At 66.7% G+C, this 18829-nt stretch overlaps 2 protein-coding genes across 13 annotated transcripts in view; one reads left to right on the forward strand and one right to left on the reverse strand.

The window, feature by feature from the left end:
- The first annotated feature begins 103 nt into the window (after positions 1-103).
- On the forward strand, positions 104-7504 carry CTU2 (cytosolic thiouridylase subunit 2). 7 transcript variants are annotated; one of them, XM_045076440.1, is made up of 16 exons: positions 773-839; positions 1955-2104; positions 2974-3022; positions 3110-3188; positions 3348-3407; positions 4516-4576; positions 4997-5106; positions 5252-5547; positions 5624-5759; positions 5920-6051; positions 6379-6470; positions 6568-6695; positions 6780-6933; positions 7048-7114; positions 7202-7260; positions 7353-7504. In XM_045076440.1, the coding sequence occupies exons 5-16, from the start codon at positions 3387-3389 to the stop codon at positions 7498-7500; spliced, it is 1404 nt and encodes a 467-aa protein (XP_044932375.1). In that variant the 5' UTR covers positions 773-839; positions 1955-2104; positions 2974-3022; positions 3110-3188; positions 3348-3386; the 3' UTR covers positions 7501-7504. The 7 variants fall into 7 exon arrangements, with proteins under 7 accessions (XP_044932373.1, XP_012912383.2, XP_044932374.1 ...); XM_045076438.1 differs by lacking the exons at positions 1955-2104; positions 2974-3022 and adding an exon at positions 104-247 and having other exon boundaries at positions 765-839; XM_013056929.2 differs by lacking the exons at positions 1955-2104; positions 2974-3022 and adding an exon at positions 105-247 and having other exon boundaries at positions 765-839; positions 6601-6695.
- Positions 7473-18829, reverse strand: part of PIEZO1 (piezo type mechanosensitive ion channel component 1) — a 48893-nt gene continuing 37536 nt past the window's right edge. The window contains exons 23-52 of one of the 6 annotated variants that reach the window (XM_045076433.1): positions 17500-17604; positions 16918-17071; positions 16531-16774; positions 16349-16445; positions 16089-16260; positions 15742-15831; positions 15570-15664; positions 15226-15294; positions 14606-14706; positions 13993-14089; positions 13860-13919; positions 13592-13764; positions 13404-13510; positions 13013-13204; positions 12676-12934; positions 12422-12610; positions 11979-12276; positions 11759-11852; positions 11511-11658; positions 11223-11437; positions 10990-11148; positions 10763-10910; positions 9788-9880; positions 9126-9314; positions 8919-9011; positions 8652-8824; positions 8452-8574; positions 8299-8378; positions 8028-8217; positions 7473-7943 (exon numbers count right to left, since the gene is read on the reverse strand). In XM_045076433.1, the coding sequence (XP_044932368.1) occupies positions 7694-7943; positions 8028-8217; positions 8299-8378; positions 8452-8574; positions 8652-8824; positions 8919-9011; positions 9126-9314; positions 9788-9880; positions 10763-10910; positions 10990-11148; positions 11223-11437; positions 11511-11658; positions 11759-11852; positions 11979-12276; positions 12422-12610; positions 12676-12934; positions 13013-13204; positions 13404-13510; positions 13592-13764; positions 13860-13919; positions 13993-14089; positions 14606-14706; positions 15226-15294; positions 15570-15664; positions 15742-15831; positions 16089-16260; positions 16349-16445; positions 16531-16774; positions 16918-17071; positions 17500-17604 (4457 nt within the window). In that variant the 3' untranslated portion in view covers positions 7473-7693. Of the gene's footprint in view, positions 7944-8027; positions 8218-8298; positions 8379-8451; positions 8575-8651; positions 8825-8918; positions 9012-9125; positions 9315-9782; positions 9881-10762; positions 10911-10989; positions 11149-11222; positions 11438-11510; positions 11659-11750; positions 11856-11978; positions 12277-12421; positions 12611-12675; positions 12935-13012; positions 13205-13403; positions 13511-13591; positions 13765-13859; positions 13920-13992; positions 14090-14605; positions 14707-15225; positions 15295-15569; positions 15665-15741; positions 15832-16088; positions 16261-16348; positions 16446-16530; positions 16775-16917; positions 17072-17499; positions 17605-18829 lie in introns of those variants that run through there. The other 5 variants (XM_045076432.1, XM_045076434.1, XM_045076435.1 and 2 more) reach the window with 5 other exon arrangements.

Raw genomic sequence — 18829 nt, forward strand, 5'->3', positions numbered from 1 at the left:
TGCTGACGTCATTAAGGAGCGCCCCCGCCCCGCTCGTCTCGGCCGCGGCGCCGCGGCGCTGACGTCATCAGCGCGCGCCCCGCCCCCATCCTGCCGGGAGCGACGGCGTCGGGCTGACGTCATTAAGGCGCGTCTCGCCGCCGCCGCCGCCGCCCACTGCTCCCGGGCGACTCCGAGCGGGCATGTGCCAGCTTGGCGAGGACTACGGGGACGCAGCGCCCGAGGGGCCGCCGCCACCGCGGCCTGGGTAAGAGCGGGGCGTCCGCACGCGCCCCTCTACGCCCCGGCGCTCCGGGCCGGCGGCGCAGCCCTGTCCCGAGGGCCCGGCGCCGCGCTGCGGAAGCCGGGAGGCCGCCGAGCCCGGGACCCAGAAGCCCCGGGGTCCCGGTGGGGGCTGCACGCTGCTCCGCAGCCCCGGGGGGTGGGGGACTGTCCGGCCGGGGCGAGCACCCCAGGGAGGGGCCGCCTCTGCGCGCCGCCGCCTGTCGTTCTGGCGGGCTGTGCGCTCCGTCGACGAGGAAGTCGGCCTCCCGGTGGCTTGCTCCGGCCGAGGCGCGCGGAGCGAGTTGTCCGTCCGGCCTGGCGTCCGTTGAGGGCCTGAGAGGTGGTCGTTCTGTGCTTCGGAGCTGGCTTGGGCCGACTCAGATCCCCGCGCGGCCCGTGTCGGGGGTGTGCACCAGCGGCGCCGAGAGCGGCGGTGCCCCTCCCCAGGGTCCCCCGGAGGGCGGTCTGCAGGCCGTGGTCTGTCCTCCCTGTCTCCACAGCCGTGAGCCGAAGTGTGTGAAGTGCAAGGAAGGCCCGCCGGTGGTGGTGATCCGAGCGGGAGACGCCTTCTGCAGGTGAGGCCGGGAGGTAGCTGGAGGCGTGCGTCTGGCCCAGCGGCCGGTGTGCCTCCTGCCTGTGGTTTCATCTCCTGCCTTTGGAAGCATTCCCAGTGACTGGTGCGTGTGTGGGGTCCTGCCTGTCTGCGTGGGTGCAGAGATTGTCCCAGGGTCCGCTGTGGATCCGGTGGCAGGAGGGTATCTGACGGCACCTAGGGGACAGTGCCAGAGTGAGGGTGAGGTGAGGCATGGGCAGGGTGAGCACTTCGGGGCAGCTGGAACCCGTGTGGGAGCAGATTTGAGCATTCAGAGATCTTGGGCAGGTGCTCTGGGGACGGTTTGTCATTGTTGTTTTAAGATTTTGTTTATTAGAGAGAGAGAGAGAGAGAGAGCGCGCGCATGAGAAGGGGGAGGGTCAGAGGGAGAAGCAGACCCCCTGCCAAGCAGGGAGCCCGATGCAGGACTTGATCCCAGGACTCCAGGATCATGATCCGAGCAGAAGGCACTTGCTTAATCAACAGATTAGCCAGCTGACACACCCAGGTGCCTCATTTTTTTTTTTTTTTTTTTTTTATTTATTTATTTGAGAGAGCGAGAGAGCACGAAAGCAGAAGGACTGGGAGAGGGAGAAGCAGGCTCCCCACTGAGCAGGGAGCCTGATGCGGGGCTCAGTCTTAGGACCCCAGGATCGTGACCTGATCCAAAGGCAGACCTTCACCAACGGAGCCACCCAGGGGTCCCCCCCCCCTTTTTAAAGTTTTTATTTATTTATTTATTTACTAGAGCGAGCTGGGGGAGGAGCAAAGGGGGAAAGACTTTCGAACAGGTTCTGCGCCGAGTGCGGAGCCCAGTGTGGGACTTTGTCCCACGACCCCAAGATCATGACCTGAGCCGAAACCAAGAGTCAGACGCTGAACCGACGGAGGCACCCCAGTGCCCCCCAGCTCATGTTTTATAGTTAGTCTCCACGAGTCTTGGTACTACCCAGAGTGTTCCCAGAGAGAAACTGAAGGGCCTGAGGTTTTTTCCCCCAAGCTTTTTCCTCCCCAGCCATCTTTCGGGAGCCCAGTAGCCTGGCGTGTGCCGCTAGAGTGAACGCCTTAATCGGGGCAGCTGTGGCTTTCATCTCTTAGAGCATCGGCAGTGATGAGTGTCCCGGAGAAGAGGCCGAGGCTGCAGAAGCTCCTCCTGGGCTCAGAGCTCCCCGTGCGCGTGGGCAGCCACAGCTTCTCTTGTGCCCCGTGCAAGCTTCTGTGTTTTAGGGCCCTTCCCACTCCCTGATGGTGAGTGAGTTCTTGGGGCTCCCTTCCTGAGGCTAGTCACTTGGAGTGTGGCGTTTTATTAAACACCGCATTGAGCTACTGACAGCAAAGGAATATGGGGTGCTTGGTTGACCCCTCTTAGTGGTGCCTCTTCAATGGGGAGCAGGGGCAATTGCTTTTCCTTTCAGAGATTGATTTAGGGGTGCAGCTGCCCGTGTGGGACAGCTCTTGCGGAGCCGCATTTCTCCCGTGGTTCAGGGTGTGTCCTCGACCTTGACCTCCCTGCTGGGGTTGCCGGGAAGCTTTGAATTGCAGATGTCTGCGCCTCACTCTGGTGCAGTCCGTCTGCTGTATTTGGCCTCAGTGATTTTAACCTGTAGCCGAGCCTGAGAATCAGGTGAAAGTGTTTTCAGGAATGCAGATTCTCGGGGCTCGTCCTGGAAGTTCTCATTCTGTGGGTCTGGGGAAGAAGCCAGGACTGCCTTTGCATGAACTTCCAGGCATTTCCGGTTAACATGGTATCAGCTCGGTCAGCCAGGCTGGCGCTCTGGGGCACAGGGTATCCCCCTGCTGCCTGCTCAGTGCTTCCCCCTTCACCCCGAGAGAGAGTACTTCTCCCTGTGGGAGTTTTGGAAGGGCCTTCCATGATGCTTAGGGAAGGGTCAGGCTGGCCTTGCCTTGCACTTTCCTGTGTCTATCCATTCTACCTGGTGGGCCTTCCTGGGTGTTTGGAGGTGCAGGTGGCACCTGGGCCCTGGGTTCCTCAGACATCAGGTCATGCTACTAAGGGTTGTTGGGGACCAGGCGGGGGGAGTCCCTAGGCAGCACGGGGCTGGTCCTGGGGCAGACACAGCTGGTAAAAATGCCTCAACCCTGGCTTCCTTTGCCAGTTTCTGGGCAGAACCTCTGTCAAGATGCTGCTTTTAAAGATGGAATTTGGTAAGAGAAGGAAGATGGGACCCGCAGCATCTCTGGCCGTGTCCCCATCGGAGCGGCGCGGCTACAGCTGCTGGTTGTCTGTTGCAGGGAATGTTTTAGGGCCTTCTACATCCACAAGTTTAGAGCCGTGCTTGGGAAGAATCGGTTGATCTTTCCGGGTGAGAAGGTAGTGTGTTGGGGTGACTCCTCTGCATGGTCCCCAGCTGGGAAGCCCGACCCCCAGACCCTGGCTCTCCCCCATCCCAGGTGTGTGCGGGTGGTGGGGAGGGTGCGCTCACTCATGGGGGTGATGCAGCGCTCTCCAGCGACGTTTCTTCTCCCGTAGGTGCTCCTGGCGTGGTCGGGGGGGCCTTCATCCAGCTCCATGGTCTGGCAGGTCCTTGAGGTTCGTCTCCCCAGCGTCTTCCAGGGCCCTGGCTGCTGTCCCGCTTAGTTGCGGGCTTGGGGGTTCTGCACTGAGAGGGGCTCTTGCCTGCAGCTAGCGAGAGCAGCTCACTCCCCACTGGGATGGCCCGGAGGGTTGTTGGATGTGCATATGGCAGCAGCAGCAGCGTACAGACCGGAGGCGGAGTCTGGAGCACCCGGCTGCGCCCGAGGCCAGCGCTGCTGGCTGACTGCCTAGAATCCTAGTCCCTGGGCACGTGTTGGTGGCACGATGGTGGGCTACTTGAGGTGTCCCCAAGTTCATGGGCCTCCCCCGGTCCTGGGTCTAGCACAAAACCGTGCAATACCAGCAGGTGCCTTGGGGAACCCAAGAGGGGTCTGGCCTGGCTGGGGTCAGGCAGCTTCCTTGAGAAGTTTAAGGGGGGAGACCCAGATGAGCAGTGGGGCTGCCAGGAGACGTGAAGTTAGGTGGGGAGGAGAGCTGTATGGGAGAGCCTGCTCGCTGGGGAGCTGGTTCCCGGCAGTCGGCGACCCACTCAGACTGTCCCTCAGCGGGTTGGAGGACGCCAGGCTTCTCCTGAGGGCCCTGGCTGCCGGGGAGGCCTTGAACTGGGGCTGGGACATGTGCAGACCCTTTGCATTCCGAGTGAGGGGCACAGATTAGAGAGCGGTCTGTCCTGGGGGCTCTGGTGTGTTGCTGTCCTGACCTCACTTCGTGGCCCCTGAAGCGTGGGCTGGTGTGAGTACCCATTCCCTTGGCCAGAGCCCGTTTCCTGGGACCAGGGGCCCTGATGAGTCTATTGTTCTTTTGCACTGTTAGCGGTCAGAGGTGCTCAGGCAGGCCGCTCCTCACTGGTCAGTGGGGGGACAGACTGAGGAGCAGGTATCACTGGCGGTTAAGCCGCCTATGCGACCACCTTGGCCCTGCCAGGCTGTGGAGCCCAACCGCGGGGCCTGCTCAGTGCCTGGTCCAGACGGGCAGTCTGTTCTGGGTGGGGTGCACCCCCCACCCCGCGCCGAGGGCCTCAGTTCAGACGGAGAGTGGCTTGTGCCAGGAGAGTGTCCTCTGGCTTCTGACTCTGGCTGAGTCCTGTCCCTTTTCTCTCCAGGGCCTGAGTCGAGATTCTGCCAAAAGACTGCGTTTTGTGCCAGGGGTCGTGTATGTGGATGGTACGTGCCGCTCAGGACGAGCCCACTGACGCAGCTGACGCTGTGACCTTAATGTGGCCCGGGTGGGGGCGTTTCTGGGAGACAGTGCATGGGGCAGCAGAAGGACCATTGTTCTCGCAGGGCTCTGTGGGAGTCAGGCAGGTCAGCTTCCGGGTCAGGGGCCCTGTGTTCACGTGCCTGCACCCCGCTCCCTGAGATAGGCCCCCAGGTGGGTCTGGGGCCCCTGTGGTCTGTCACGCCTCCCCCCATCCCTCCCCTGTGCTGCTGGAGAAGACCCACTTCCCACTCTGACTGCGCTGCACTTCCTGAGAGCAGGCTTGCCCCTGCGGCTTCCACCGAAGAGCTTGGTGGACTTGCTCACAGGACTTTGTCCCACCTGGGGCGCTTCTGCCGTCATGACTCCTTGTCTGCATTTTTCAGAGGGGGCAGCTTGTGGCCGGAGCTGGGAGGACAGAGCAAAAACCCTGACCGACGTGCGGCAGATCCTGCAGACCCTCGGCTTTCCATGGCACATTGTCAGCTTGGAAGAGGTGCGTGGGTTTGTCCCTGCGGCCGCCGGGTGCACGGGGGCCCACGCCTACTTGGTGAGGTCAGCCACAGGCTCCTCCCTGGCCCCTTTGCCCCCGGCGTGTAGAAGGCGGCCCTGGGCCTCACGCGCTCTCCCCGCGCTGGCAGGTGTTTGCTCTGCCGCCGTCTGTGCTGCGCTGCTCTGCCCAGGACCCAGTGGGGACCGTGGGGACCTACAAGGTGGCTGTGGACAGTTTTCTGCAGCAGCAACGTACGCTGGCAGCTGAGGGGCTCAGGGGTAGCCCCAGCTCAGCCCAGGGGGAGGAACAACCGAGCCAGCCCTGCACCCAGGACTCCGAGGACCCGGTTGGGCCACCGCCAGCGGCCCAGACCGAGGCTCTGTCCCAGCTCTTTAACTCTGTGAAGACGTTGACGGCCAAAGAGGAGCTTCTGCAGACCCTGCGGTGAGTCTGCCACTGCGCCCTGGGGGCTTGGCCCTGCCTCAGTTGGCCCCCTGAGACCCTGTGCTCTGCTTTCCAGGACCCACCTGATCCTGCACGTGGCCCGGACCCATGGCTACTCCAAGGTGATGACAGGGGACAGCTGCACACGCTTGGCTATCAAGCTCATGACCAGCCTGGCTCTGGGGAGAGGGGCCTTTCTCGCCTGGGACACGGTACGTGCGTACAGGCCTTCAGGGACCCCCCGGGCCTCTGTCACTTGGAAGTCGCGTCGGGAGTCCGTGGCAGGAAGTCTGTGGTCTCCCTCGTAGTGCAGGGGAGGCAGGGCTGTGAGCCCATCTGCTGGGCGCGGTGACGAAGGTGCCCCCGCCACAGGGCTTCTCGGATGAGCGGCACGGCGACGTGGTGGTGGTGCGGCCCATGCGTGAGCACACGCTGAAGGAGGTGGCCTTCTACAACCGCCTGTTCGCGGTTCCCTCCGTCTGCACGCCCGCCGTCGACACCAAGGTGAGCCGTGGGCCGCGGCAGGTGGCCAGCTCCGGCGTGGGGTCAGAGGGGCTGGCACCCCTCGGTGGCCAGAGCTGCTGGGAGCACAGTCACGCCCCCACCGAGGCGGGCAGGCTGGGGCCTCAGCCGAAGGGGATTGGCGGGGAGGGTGTCGCAGCAGCTGTGTTCAGGGACGGGCAGCCTCTGATGCGGGAGAGCTCTGGCCCACTCCAGCCCCGACTCGGTGCTCCGGGGGTTGATGGCGTGAAGCTGTGGCCCCCACGCCAGGCGGCCTCTGGGCCAGGCCTGGGAGCGCCACTCCTGGAGCCTCTATCTGATTATCCCCAGGCTTCTGAAAAGGCCAGCATCCACCGGCTGATGGAGGGCTTCCTGCTCCGGCTACAGGCCCAGTTCCCCTCTACGGTCAGCACCGTGTACAGGTGTGTGTGCGCCCGCGCCCGCACCCATGGTGTGGGCGAGGGGGTGAGTGCTGTGCCCACCCCTTACCGCTCGGGCAGGAAGAAAGCCTTCCCTCAGGCTGCCTTTGGGCCCTGTCTCCCACCCCCTCAGGACCAGTGAGAAGCTGGTCAAGGCCCCGAGGGATGGCTGTGCCGCTGGCCCCCGCTGCCTGCTCTGTATGTGCTCGCTGGACGTTGACAGTGCTGGTGCGTGTGGAGGGGGAGGGGCACTGGGCAGTGGGAGTTGGGGGTCCCGCCCCCAGAGGACCTTCAGCCTATCTCTGCCTGCAGATAGTGCCACAGCTTTTGGGGCTCAGACCCAGGATTTCTCGCAGACGCCACCCCCCACCCCGCGGGCTGAGGCTGGGGCACCTGCAGGGCCCTGCTGTGCTGCGGGCCTGGGCGGGGCCCCAAACTGTTGGCAGGGGACCAGGCCCTGCGGGAGGTGAGTCCCTTCCTGATCCGATGCTACCCTGTGGTTGGCCCCATGCCACTGGCCAGGGCAGGTATGTCCCCTGGGGCCCCGAGCAGGTACTCAAGCACCGCTCTGCTCCCACAGGGAGGGTTCCCGAGCCCATGTCATCGAGCAGCTGTGCTACGCCTGCCGCGTGACCATGAAGGACGTGGTGAGTCATTCCTCTGGTCCGGATGGGGGAGGCCCCCAGGGGCTCGGTCCCGCACAGCCCCTCGCCCACGGCTGTTCTCTGTTGCAGCCGTGCTTGGACCCCCTGCCCCCTTACATCTTGGCCGAGGCCCAGCTTCGAAGCCAGAGGTATGGCCAGCCCCAGAGCTGGGGGGCGCCGGCGGGGACCTTTTGGGCGCCAGCTCCCACAGGGCAGGTTCCCAGTATATGACTTCCCACAGGCCCTCGGCGGAGATCCAGGAGTGTCTGGTGGAGAACAGTGACGATGAGGCACCCGCCAGCGGGAGTGGAGCCCGGGGCCCCCCGGAGCAGGAGGGCAAGGAGGCGCGGGCAGCATGTGATCGTATAAATAAAAACTTCTTTAATTAGAAAACCCTACAGTACGCGTGGGGAAGGGCAGGCTGGAGCTCCTGGCCCAGGGTGCCGGCGGTGGGCCCCGCGCCAGGCCGGGCCCCCAGCTTCCTTCCGGCAGCAGCATCAGGGCGTGGTGGCCGGGGACGGGTGTCTGCGCCCGGCAGAGGGCCGGGCGGCTCCGTCACACGAGGGTGGAGGAGCCCGGCTCCTACTCCTTCTCGCGGGTCCACTTGATCATGGTCTCGGGCGAGCGGTACAGGAAGATGAGCTTGGCGTACAGCTCCTCCTCCAGCTCCAGCTCCCGCGTCTCGCGCACCAGGAAGATGTCCTGGCACAGCTTCAGGATGCGGTCCACGCACGGCAGCTCCTCGAACATGATGGAGTGAGAGATCTCGCTGAAGAAGCCGCGCACGAACTTGCCGATGACCAGCACGATGGACACGTAGAGCCCCATTATCCTGCGGGGCAGGGGCGGGGTGAGGCGGGGCTGGTACTGGAGCTGAGCCCCGCCCACCCACCTGGCTGCAGGGCCGCACACTCACCCGTAGCCAGCCAGGAAGCCCAGGCTGGGCGGGCTGACCTTGTCGTTGAAGATGACCATGGGCAGCAGGTTGCACTGGGCCCGGCAGTCCTCCAGCTCGATGACCCACCACTCCAGGAAGCCGGCGGCCCCCGCGCCCCCACGCTCCCTCCGTAGCTGGATGCGCACACCCAGGTAGTCGGCCTCCTCGTCTGGGGCAGTGGTGGGGTCGGTCAGGGCCTGGCCCGCACCCCCCCACACACGCCGCCCGCCCCGGTCACACACACACTTACTGGGCTGGAGCTGCTTCACAGGATTGGCTTCAGGCCCGTTGGGGGCCCGGATGTACTTGGGGAAGAGGTTGTGGATAACCCTGCGAGGAAGAGGCCAGCGGTCAGGCCCAGCCTCTCCCTCCTGCTGCCTCCTCCCCCGGGCCCCCAACTCACACAGACTGGTCCGAGGTGCCCTCCAGCAGGCTGGCCAGCTGCCGCCGCTCGCTGCTGTTGGGGGCCAGGTCCAGGGTGTGCTTCTCGTTGGTGTACTCCACGGTGCCGCCCTTGGCCAGGTCCCTAGGCGCCCGGGCACAGCGTGAGCCCCGGCGGCGGCGGCACTCCCCCACACAGCCCTGCCCCGGCCCCGCATGCACCTCTGGAAGTTCCAGGTGAAGCGCAGGGTGATGTCGGCCGTGCCGTTGTACAGCTCCCGCTTCATCTGGGCGCGGCTCGGCGGGCTGATGCGCCACAGGGCCCCGGAGCTGCCCTCGATCTGCGCCGTGACGATGTCCTCGGGGCTGTACTGGCTGATGAACTGCATGGCCAGCTGGGCCCCGGACAGCCCCTGAGTCAGGAGCCCCTGGACACCTCCGGCCCGACCCGGCCCGGCCCCCAGCTGCGGCCAGGTGGGGCCCACTCACCGGGTTCGGGTCAAACTGTCTGGACAGCTCCTCGTAGGCCCGCTGCGTGAAGGGCACGATGGACGGCTGCTGGGCGCTCATGGTGAACAGCGGCTGTGGGGGCAGGGACAGGCTGCGACGGGGCGGGGGGCCTCTCCGTGCCCCCGGGCGGCCGCCCACGTGGAAGGCCCTCTCCTGTGCCCCGGCTGGCACGGACGGCTGCCTCACCTCGTAGCCGCCCAGCTTGAGGGTGACGGTGACGTCGATGGGCTGGTTGACGACACCGACCACAGAGCGCACCAGGGACATGAAGAGCAGCGGGAACCAGATGATGGCCACGAGGAAGAGGATGATGAGGCCGCCCATGCCATACTTGACAACCTTCTTCTTCTTCTGCCCCTTGGGCTGCGGGTACTTCTGCGGGGTGGGGCACGGCTCAGAGCCTCAGCTCTGCCCACCCTCCCCCAGCTGAAGGCGGGCACGGTCCCGGACCCCCACCCTGCTGCTGCACAGCCTCACCCAGAGGCCCGTGCGGCCAGACCTCACAGTGTCACATTCGGCTGCAAAGCTACAGCACCGGAGCCGGCGCAGGTCCAAGAGCAAGAGACAGAGGCCCAGAACCAAGAACCCAGAAACAGACCCGCTGCTCAGTGGCACCCAGATAATTCCACTGGGGGGAGGACCGTCTCCAGCGATGCCGCTAGGAGAAACGGCCGCCACATGCCGGAGCAGCGGGACCCCCAAGACCTCAGTCTGGATCTGATGGGAAATTCTCAGACGCAACAAGGAAAGCGTAGGTTCTCAGAAAGGAGACGACGGGGTGCCGGCAAGGAAGTGAGCTGCGGTGGCTCCGCGGGGCACACACGAGGGGGGGGGGGGTCAAGCCCTGCCTCAGGCTCTGCGCTCCGCAGGGGGTCTGCGCGAGAGTCCCTCCGCCCTTCCCCGCTCCTGGCTCTAGGTCTCAAACCTGTAAAAAGAAAAATCTTAAAACAGACAACACAGAGAAGAAAAGAGCCGGAAATCCTGTGATAAGGTCCACCGTCCAGAGCGCAGAAAGAATTCTTAGAACTCAACAAGAGGACAAACAGCCCAAGGACAAAAGAGGCAAAGCAAATGGCCCACAAGCTTAGGAGACCCAAATCAGCCTCCCCCCACCGAGTCAGGGGCACCGAGTCGGGGTGCTGGCAGGGATGGGGGAGGGGGCGGCTGCCAGGGACCGTCGGGACATCCCCACCAGGTGACAGCCGGAGCTGCCCCCCACAGCCAGCCCGCTGCAGCGTGGGCACCCGAGGGCAACAAGCTCCCGTCCAGGGCAGCGCCTGCCGCAGTGAACAGAAAGGAGGAGCCGACCCGCCGTCCGGGGCCCGGGGCTGCTTCTAACAGCTGCATAATCGCAGGGTAGCACCATGACGGGAGGGAAAGCTCCTCAGTGAGAAAACCCCCAGTTCCGACACCGGCCACGCGGCCAGCCTTGACACTGCAGAACCAAGGAGCGAGATGCAGGCCACACAGTGTGGACACCCAACCGTCCATAACGGACGAGTCTGCGGAATCGGTGGGAATGCGGTCTTGAGGGCGCACATGTCCTAGGCCTGCCTACTGACTGTGACCAGCTCTGACCACGCTACGGGTCTGAACTCGCCACGTGCCCCGGGGAACCTGTTTCTGTTACCTCCCCCCGCAGACACCCATACCCAACAGCACTCAGTGGATGTTCGGCGCCCCAGCGGCTGGCCCTCGTGCCTGAGAGCCAAGCATCAGGCCCGCTCTGCCGGCGGCCTGCCCCCAACAGGGCCTCATCCCGGTGACCGTCCCTCCAGCCTCTGGGGAGGGGCTAGCACCACCCCCGGCCTGTGCTCGGGCACCTTCTCTGTCTCGCGGCTGCACTTGATGATGAAGATGTTGGCGTAGATGTCCTCCACGCACATCCAGCTGGACAGGGACAGCGTGGTGTCCGTCCACACCCAGTCCATCACGGCCCGCAGCTCCACCAGGAACGGCACAAGGCGGAACCTGCGCGAGGCGGGGCGGCCGTCAGGAAGGCTCGTGCGCAGCAGCCTGGCTCCTGGCCCCCAGGCCCGCCCGCACTCACCCCTGGAAGAGGAAGAGGTTCAGGTGGTTGTACTTCTTGGTGAGGAAGTTGCCCAGGATGCGGGTCGGGTAGCCGCAGCGGATCTGGTAGGCGGAAAGGGCGAAGTAGATGCACTTGACGAAGTACCACAGCTGCGCCACCGCGTTCTGGCTGAACATCCTGGGGAGACAGGAGCGCCGGCTCAGGGCACCCTGCCCAAGGCCAGAGCCCTGCGCCCCCAGGCCGATGCCCACCTCTCCGTGACCGCGGGCAGAATGAAGAACATCCACAGGTGGACGGCCAGCACCAGCACGACCTGGAAGGCCAGCTTGCCCAGCACGGTCTTGCGGAGGTAGAGGGCGCGGTCGACGACCATGGTGCCAAACTGGATGAGCAGCATGACCAGGAAGGCCTCGGGCACCTGGTCGTCCGATAGCGAGGACGTGATGTCCGTGGCCGCCGAGTGTTTCTGTGCGGGGACAGCAGAGGTCAGGGGGCGGCCGGGGGCAGGCCGCGGGGTGGCCGTCGGGCTCTGCACTCACCCCAAAGGCCCAGAAGCCAAAGATGATGATGATGAAGTCGACCACGTCGGCCAGAAACATGAGTGCGTAGACATCGGTGGCCGCACGGTACTTGGTGTGCAGGATATCGTGGAAGAAGCACCGCAGGGGCTGGTACACGCTCTGGGCCCTGTGGGTGAGGCCGGGTGGGCGGGGCTCAGTGCCGCTCCCGGGGGTTCCCCCAGCACCCCGCCCCCCCACCCCCCCGGGAGCGGCCCGCACCCACGCACACGGCTAGGCACGAGCTCCGCAGTCGCAGCCCCAGTGCCGTCATTCTCTCCCGGGGGCGACTCCACTTCTTCTCGCTCCCAGAGGCCATCACTCCTTCTGGGGGGGGGGGCACTGCTGACCAGAGCCCACACAGGGCTGGGTCCAGCCCGAGACCCCCTCCCACCCAGGGCTGGCCCCTGTCGCACAGACCGGCAGGTCCCCGGCAGCGGGCCGTCCTACCAGCCACGGTGGGGTCTGCAGGCTCCGCGCTTTCCCTCCTTTTCTTCCTGAATCGCAGGCCGATGCGCTTCGTGTCTTGGGGCTTGAGCTCCGCGGGAGGCTCTGCCAGCCCGTCCCCTACTTCCACCTGGATGTGGTCCTGGGTGAGGGCCCCGGCTACCACCGACTCCCCCTGGGGCCCCGTGCCCGCCTCAGTCTGGGATCCCCGGGGTGCCCGCTCCTCGGCTCCCTTCTTCCCACCGCCCCCGTCGTGCTCCAGGGTGAGCTGGTCCTCTTCGTGGTCCCAGAGGCCGTAGCACTGCGGCGAGAGGGAGGAAGGATGGAGGTGAGGCTGGTGTAGACGACCGAGCCCACGCTGGGACCCTCCAGGGACCGCTGGGCGGCGGGCCGTGTGCCGGGAGGGGCCTGCCTGCGCGCCCGCCGGCCCAGGCACGGGGTCTCACCAGCAGCTGCGCGCGGTGGAAGAACAGGGCCATGAGCTGCAGCAGGTCGAACTTGACGTAGCTCTCCGTCTTCTCCAAGCCCAGGATGCGCGGCGGGAAGTACGGCTTGTTCTCGTAGCGCCGCAGCACGGCGTGCGTGTTCCAGGGGAAGAAGCCGAACTGGAACAGGTACTTGGTGACCACGGACACCTGTGGGGCAGGGGCTCAGCGTGGGGGCCCGGGCCCCGCCCCCTCCCGCCAGGGCCGCGGCCCACCTCGGTGAAGACGATGGCCACCATCCAGAAGCGCTTGCTGGGCCTTGGGATGGACAGCATGGCCCACAGGAAGACGAGCACGGGCAGCACCAGGGACGTGGCCGAGGCGGTGACCATGTGGTTGAGGATGATGACGAAGTAGCACAGCAGCTCCGAGTGGGCCGCCACGCACTGGTACGCGGCCCGCAGCAGCCGTAGGGCCCGGCCCTGCCCAGCCTTGAACTGCGTGGCCTCCTCTAGCTCCTCGATGCGTAGCTGCCTGCGGGGAGCCGGGCTCAGCCCCAGGCCCAGCTCCGAGGGCGCAGCGCCCCACCCTGCACGCCCGCCACCCCCTGACCTGTGCAGCAGCTCGCTGGCTGTGCGCGTCCGGGTCCCGGCGCCTGCAGGGAGCTCCCGGAAGCCATGCAGGGAAGCCCCGGGCTCCGTGGCCACCTCCTCACTGCTGCTGCTGCGCGTGTGGTACCCCGTGCTCAGCGGGCTGCCCGTGTCCCCCGTCGCCGTGCTCAGCGGCTCCTCAGCCCCCAGCCCGCTGCGGGAGGTAGGGCAGGTCACCGAGGCCACCTGCCCTCTGCTCTGCCCCTGGGGCCCAAGGGGACTCATGGTCCCTGGTGCACGAGGGGCCAGCAGGCCACACACTGCCTGGTCTGTGTAACCCCAAGCACGCCGGCTCTGGCCAGGTGGGGTGGGTCCCAGCTGCCCCCACCCGTGCCCCGCCAGCCAGCACCGACCTTGATGCCGTACTTGGTGCATCTTGGGCTCCCAAAGAGCCTGGAGGTGTGGCCTCGGCCTCGCTGAGGTACAGTTGGTCCACCAAGCTGCGGCGTACCTGTCTGCCCTGTTGGGGGTGAGGGAGATGCTCAGAGCAGTGGTTTCGGGGGGCAGGACCCCAGGAGTTGAGGGGGGCACACGCTCTCACCCGAAGCAGCTCCTGTGTGTACAGGTACCGCTCGGCACGTAGCACGTCGCTCATGGCACGGTGGTGCCGCGTGAAGGTCAGCAGCCAGTCGGTGAGGCCGTCCACCAGCGCCCCCGCCAGCACCCACAGAAACTGCACGGTGCTCAGCATGCGCCGCATCACAGGGCCGCGGCCTGCGGGGTGAGACGCTGCAGATGCTGCCGGCCCCCGCCCCCCCGCCCCCCCGCCCCCCCAGCCCCTCAGCCCCCCAGCCCCAGGGCGCACATACCAGCTGCCGTGGCCTCTTCTGGGCCGGCCGCCGGCTCCGCCCCGTGGCACTGGCCGTCTCCTGCGCACAGGGGTGCTGGTCAGCCCCCACCCCAGTGCGCCCCGTCCCCCGCCACGCACGCGGGCGCACGCACCTGTGGGCGGCTGTCCCGGCCCGTCCCGCCTCGCCTGCTCCTCCCGCCGGCGCCTCAGCACCGTCTGTGCGTTGGTCACCCACGCCTGATACGCCATCTGCGGACCAGGCCCTCGCTCAGCGCCCCGCCAGCTGGGACGGCAGACGCCACTCGGCCCACCTGTGAGCTCTCGAGGGGGCGGCGGCGTCCGGCCGCCACAGGGCCCTCCAGCCAGCTCCCTGCTCTGGGCAGAGGCCGCCCCAAGGGGCCGGGGCGAGAAGGCAGCCGGCACAGCACCCCCCCCCCCCGCACAGACGGCTATCGCTCCCCGCGAACTAAGAGCCCAGAGACAGGCAAGAAGCCCCCGGCCCGTCCTTCCGGCAGACGGGCAAGGCCAGCGGCGGCCGCTGAGGTCCGGACGGTCGGAGTGGTGAGCTCGGCCGGCCGGGGACGGAGGGCACACGGCGGCCCGCGACCTGTGCCTCCCACAGCCTGCTTGCCCATCTGATTGGTGGGCTCTGGGGGTCTGGATGGTTCTAGGCAGGCCAGCCAGGGAGCGGGTGTCGTCCCCACGCCGGGCTGCGCAGCCCCAGGAGCCCGTGCACAGGGGAAGGCAGGGGACCTCCCACCTCACCTGGAAGGCGCTCTGTGCCGATGGCCTAGGCTCCTCAGGCAGGGTCTCCTCCTCCTCCTCACTGTCCGACTCAAACAGGAAGTAGTCCCCAGAGTGGATGACTGCAGGCAGGGTGGGGCTGAGGACCGTCCCCCCAACCCCAGGGCACTGCCCCCCCCACTCCCCCACCCCCACCCCTCCCCCTTCCCCCACCACCACCCCCGCCTCTTGGCTTCATTTCAGGGCAGGCCCAGTGACAGGCGTGTGAGTGCCCTCGGCGCCCCGAGACCCATGGGCAGAGGCCCGCCTGTCCCTCCCCTCCAAGGTACAGCCCGTGGCGGGGGGGTCAGCCGACTGGGGGACAAGCGAGAGCAGTGACACAAGACCAGACAGGACGAGAGGAACATGGGGGGGGGGGCTGGGGACGAGCTCTTCCGGGTCTGGGCGTCGGAATGAGGGGAGGCGAGCACAGAGCCTGCCGCGGGGGCCCCGGTGGGCTGCAGGCCTGGCTGGGGTGAGGCCTGAGCGGAAGGCCCGGGGGCACAGCCAGAGGGGGCCACAGAGCAAGTCCCCTCATCCAGAAGGCAGGTAGCAGCTGAGAAAGCAGCGCCCGGGCACGGCAGGCCAGGCTAAGGTGGTACCTGTGGCGTGGTCCAGCCAGGGCCGCCACCACTGACTCCGTGGGGAGGAGCCCCCTGGACTGCCAGGCCCTGTGGAGGGGCGAGGCGGACATGAGCCGGCAGGGAGAGGCACGGGGAGGGCGCGGGCAGCACAGACGCCCACCGCCTCTGTGCGGATGGAGAAGCCTCGCGGTGCCGTGGGCGTGGAGGGCGGCCCGCAAGTGCAGACAGACTGTGGCGGGCTGGCTATGTGGCCTGTAGGGACACTGACCACACGGCACGGGACAGACGGGCGGGAAGGCCTACGGACAGCACGTGGCACAGACGCTCCGAGACGCGGGGGCCCCTCCAGCCCACGTACTCACCTGGCTCCTGGGTGGGGTCTGGGGGCTCCTGGGGCTGGCTGCGGCCTGCCCGGCTCTGCCGGTGCTTCTCTTGCTTGGCGCGGATGCGCTCCATCCTGGGGGGCGGAGGCGGCTCTGAGCACCGAGGGGACGAGGACAGCCCGGGGGGGCCCCCGCCCCTGAGGGCACCTACTGCCTTTTCAGCTGGGCCAGGGACTTCTCCTCGGCCTTGCGGTGGAGGTCGATGCTTTTGAGGTTGGCGGCATTGTACAGCGCAAAGCCCCTGCGGGAAGACGACGTCACCCCGGGGACACTGAGCTCCAGCTGCATGGTTCCCGCACCTCTGGCCTCGGCCCCAGCTCGACACCCCCCTCTCGTATGCTGGGATGGTGGGGATCAGCGCGACAGGGGGTCGTCCTGTGGCCGCGCCCCCTCCAGCCAGCACCATAGCGGGGGGCCAGGGTCGGGCAGCGCCCCAAGTACTGTGCAGTAACGGAGCAGGGACGCGTGGCCCAGGGGGACCCCGTGGCCTGGGCTGACCTGGAGGCCTGCAGGGCAGTGGCCTGAAGCTCGGCACAGACGTGCAGGAAGTAGCGGCTGAGGAAGACGCGGCGTTGCAGCAGCAGGAACAGGAAGCACACGCTGTCCCAGAGCACGCCGGCCTCCTCCACGGGCAGCAGGCAGTCCCGGTCCCTGCTCAGCATCTCCTTGGCTATGGGACAGGCCGGCCTCAGGGCAGGGGCCCCGGCCACAGGGTGCGTCCACAAGCCCGGCCCACCGTACACCCCCGGCCCACTCACGGTCGTAGTAGCCTTTGACGGTGCACACGAGGCTGAAAAGCTGGACCACCCAGCAGAAGCTGCTCTGCATCTGCTCCACGAAGACGCACGACAGGAGCTGGGGCGGGAGGGAGGTCAGCCCAAGCGGCCAGGGCGGGGGTGCGGGCAGGCGGGGCGGGGGTGCGGGCGGGCTCCGGGCTCACCGAGAGCATGTTCTTGGAGATGATGACGGTGACATTGTACAGAATGAGGCAGTCCCACAGCACGAGGCGGGTGCGCGCGTGCCCCTGCAGCAGGCTGGTGCCGAAGAGCAGCAGGTAGAAGCAGGCCAGCAGGTAGCCCAGCCCGAAGACGCTGACGCGCGTGGCCCCCGTGACGAACACCACCACCAGCACCAGCCAGAAGAGGTAGCGGAAGACAGCCACCTTCAGCATGTCGAGGTAGGACCTGGCGGACGGGGCGTCACTGCGGCCGCCGGGCCACCCTCACCCCTCCCAGCGGCCTCAGACCCGGGATGCTCGTGGGACGCGCCCCCTGCGCCATGAGCCCCGGCCCTGCGCAGGCGCTGCTGGCGGGCAGGGCAGACGCACCTGCAGTAGAGGAAGTTGGGGACGTCGCGGGACTCGCCCAGCGGCAGATCCAGGCGGTCAGTGTTGACACCGGCCATGACCTGCCACTCCTCTGTGCGCTCGGCGCAGAAGACCTGCCACTGCTGAGAGGCGCAGAGCAGCAGCAGGAAGTCGCCTGCGGGCACACGGGAGACCGCTGGCCACACGGGGCACAGCGCACGCCGGCCAGAAGCCCCCGTGAGTGCCTGCGGGGGCTCTCCAGGGGAGCGCGATGTCCACGCGTGAGCACGGACACCGGGGGATGTGCCTGTCGGCGGTACCTGTCCCCACGCCGCGGAGGCATCGGCGCCCACCCCGCCCCCACCGCGCAGGTCTGTGTGGCCGGGTGTACATGGGAGAGGGGAGCCTGTCTCAGGAGACGTCCCCGGAGGACGGGGCACCGTCGTGGGGCACGGCCCCTCCGGAGACCCACAGGCTAGCTGGCCGGGGAGGCCTAGACGCCGTGTGCCTGGCTGGCAAAGGCGGGGCTCAGCTCGAGGCCTGCCCGTGCAGAACCTCCGTGCCCTCCTGTGGGGCCTGCAGGCCCAAGGTGCGGGCACTCACTGATGAGGCCGGTGGAGTCGGGGGCTCGGAGGAAGTCAGGCAGGTACAGCCACTTGATGAGCGCCGAGTTCATGGGGACAGCCTGGCTCCAGCGCCATGGGTAATCTGCGGGCACAGGGAGCATGTGAGGATCCCACCGCAGGCCCGCGGGCCTCACTCCCGCCCCCACCCTCATGCCTCACAGTCTCCAAACACCCCCTCTCCTGCTCGCAGCACACAGCAGAGACTCGAGCGCCTTCCTCAGGCATCCACTGGCCCCGGCCCCAGGGAGGAAACCTGCGCGGAGCAGCCGGGGAGTCCCAGGCAGGCTGCCGGGTGGTGGAGGACACACGGAAGGTCCCAGAGGTGGCTTTGGTGCACGCCTCCCGGAGCAACCAAGACAAGACAACCCGTGTGTGACAGACCCCTAGGAACCGGGAAGACAGGAGCCCACCCGAGACGCCTGGAAACCGTGTTTTGCCTGAAAAAAAGCTCCCCAAGCATCAAGCACCCCGGGGGCCTGGATCTCGTTTCTCTGCTTCGGCCTGAGGGGACAGGAAGGGGCGCTCCACGGGGCAGAGAGGGCTCCGGGCTGGATGGAGGGTGCGGGCAGGGCAGGGCCATCTGCAGGCGCAGGGAGGGTGTGCCCGGAAGGCAGCGGGCTTGCCACGGTGCCGGGGCTCCCGGAACCAACGACAAAGCAGCAGCACCCAGTGACCCCACAGGCCAGAGCTAGTGGGCCCCTCGGGGACAGAGGACACCTCAGCAGGGACAGAAGACACACCAGAGGAAGCAGAGGACGTATCAGAGGGGCTGGAGAACACGCCAGATGACACGAAGGACCCGTAACCGCAGAAGCAGAAAAAGTCGCCAGTATTAAACCCAGCGGGTGACGCCAGGCGTCTCCGCCGACAGAGGCTGCAGTCAGCCCGGGGGTCCGGGAGGAACAGGATGTGTGCAGGGCCTCGGGGGAACCTGCAGTCAGCACTGCCCCCAAGGGACAGGGAACGGCCCCCAAGAGGACACATGCCGGCCCCGTGGAACCAGATGCTTCTCGGCTGCGGTGTGCCCGCCTGAAGGGCATCATGGCCTGGGCAGAGAGACTCCCTACAGGGTCCCCGTCCCGGCTCCTCGACGGCTGCGAGGCCCTAACAGGCACACTGCGGGGCTGAGCCAGCACGGAGGAGAGAACACGCTGCCCAGGACAGCCAGCCTGGTGAAGGGCCCTCGGGAAGGGCCTATGGTGCCAATCCTGTGTGCCCGGGTCTAAACCAGCTCACGGAACAGGAGCGAACGACAGACCCAAAGACAAAGGCGTTCAGCCGACGAGCCTGATGCCGGGTGACATGCT

This window comes from Mustela putorius, unplaced genomic scaffold, assembly GCF_011764305.1.
Source record: "Mustela putorius furo isolate JIRA1106 unplaced genomic scaffold, ASM1176430v1.1 tig00000174_pilon_pilon_pilon, whole genome shotgun sequence".
Taxonomy (NCBI): Eukaryota; Metazoa; Chordata; class Mammalia; order Carnivora; family Mustelidae; genus Mustela; species Mustela putorius.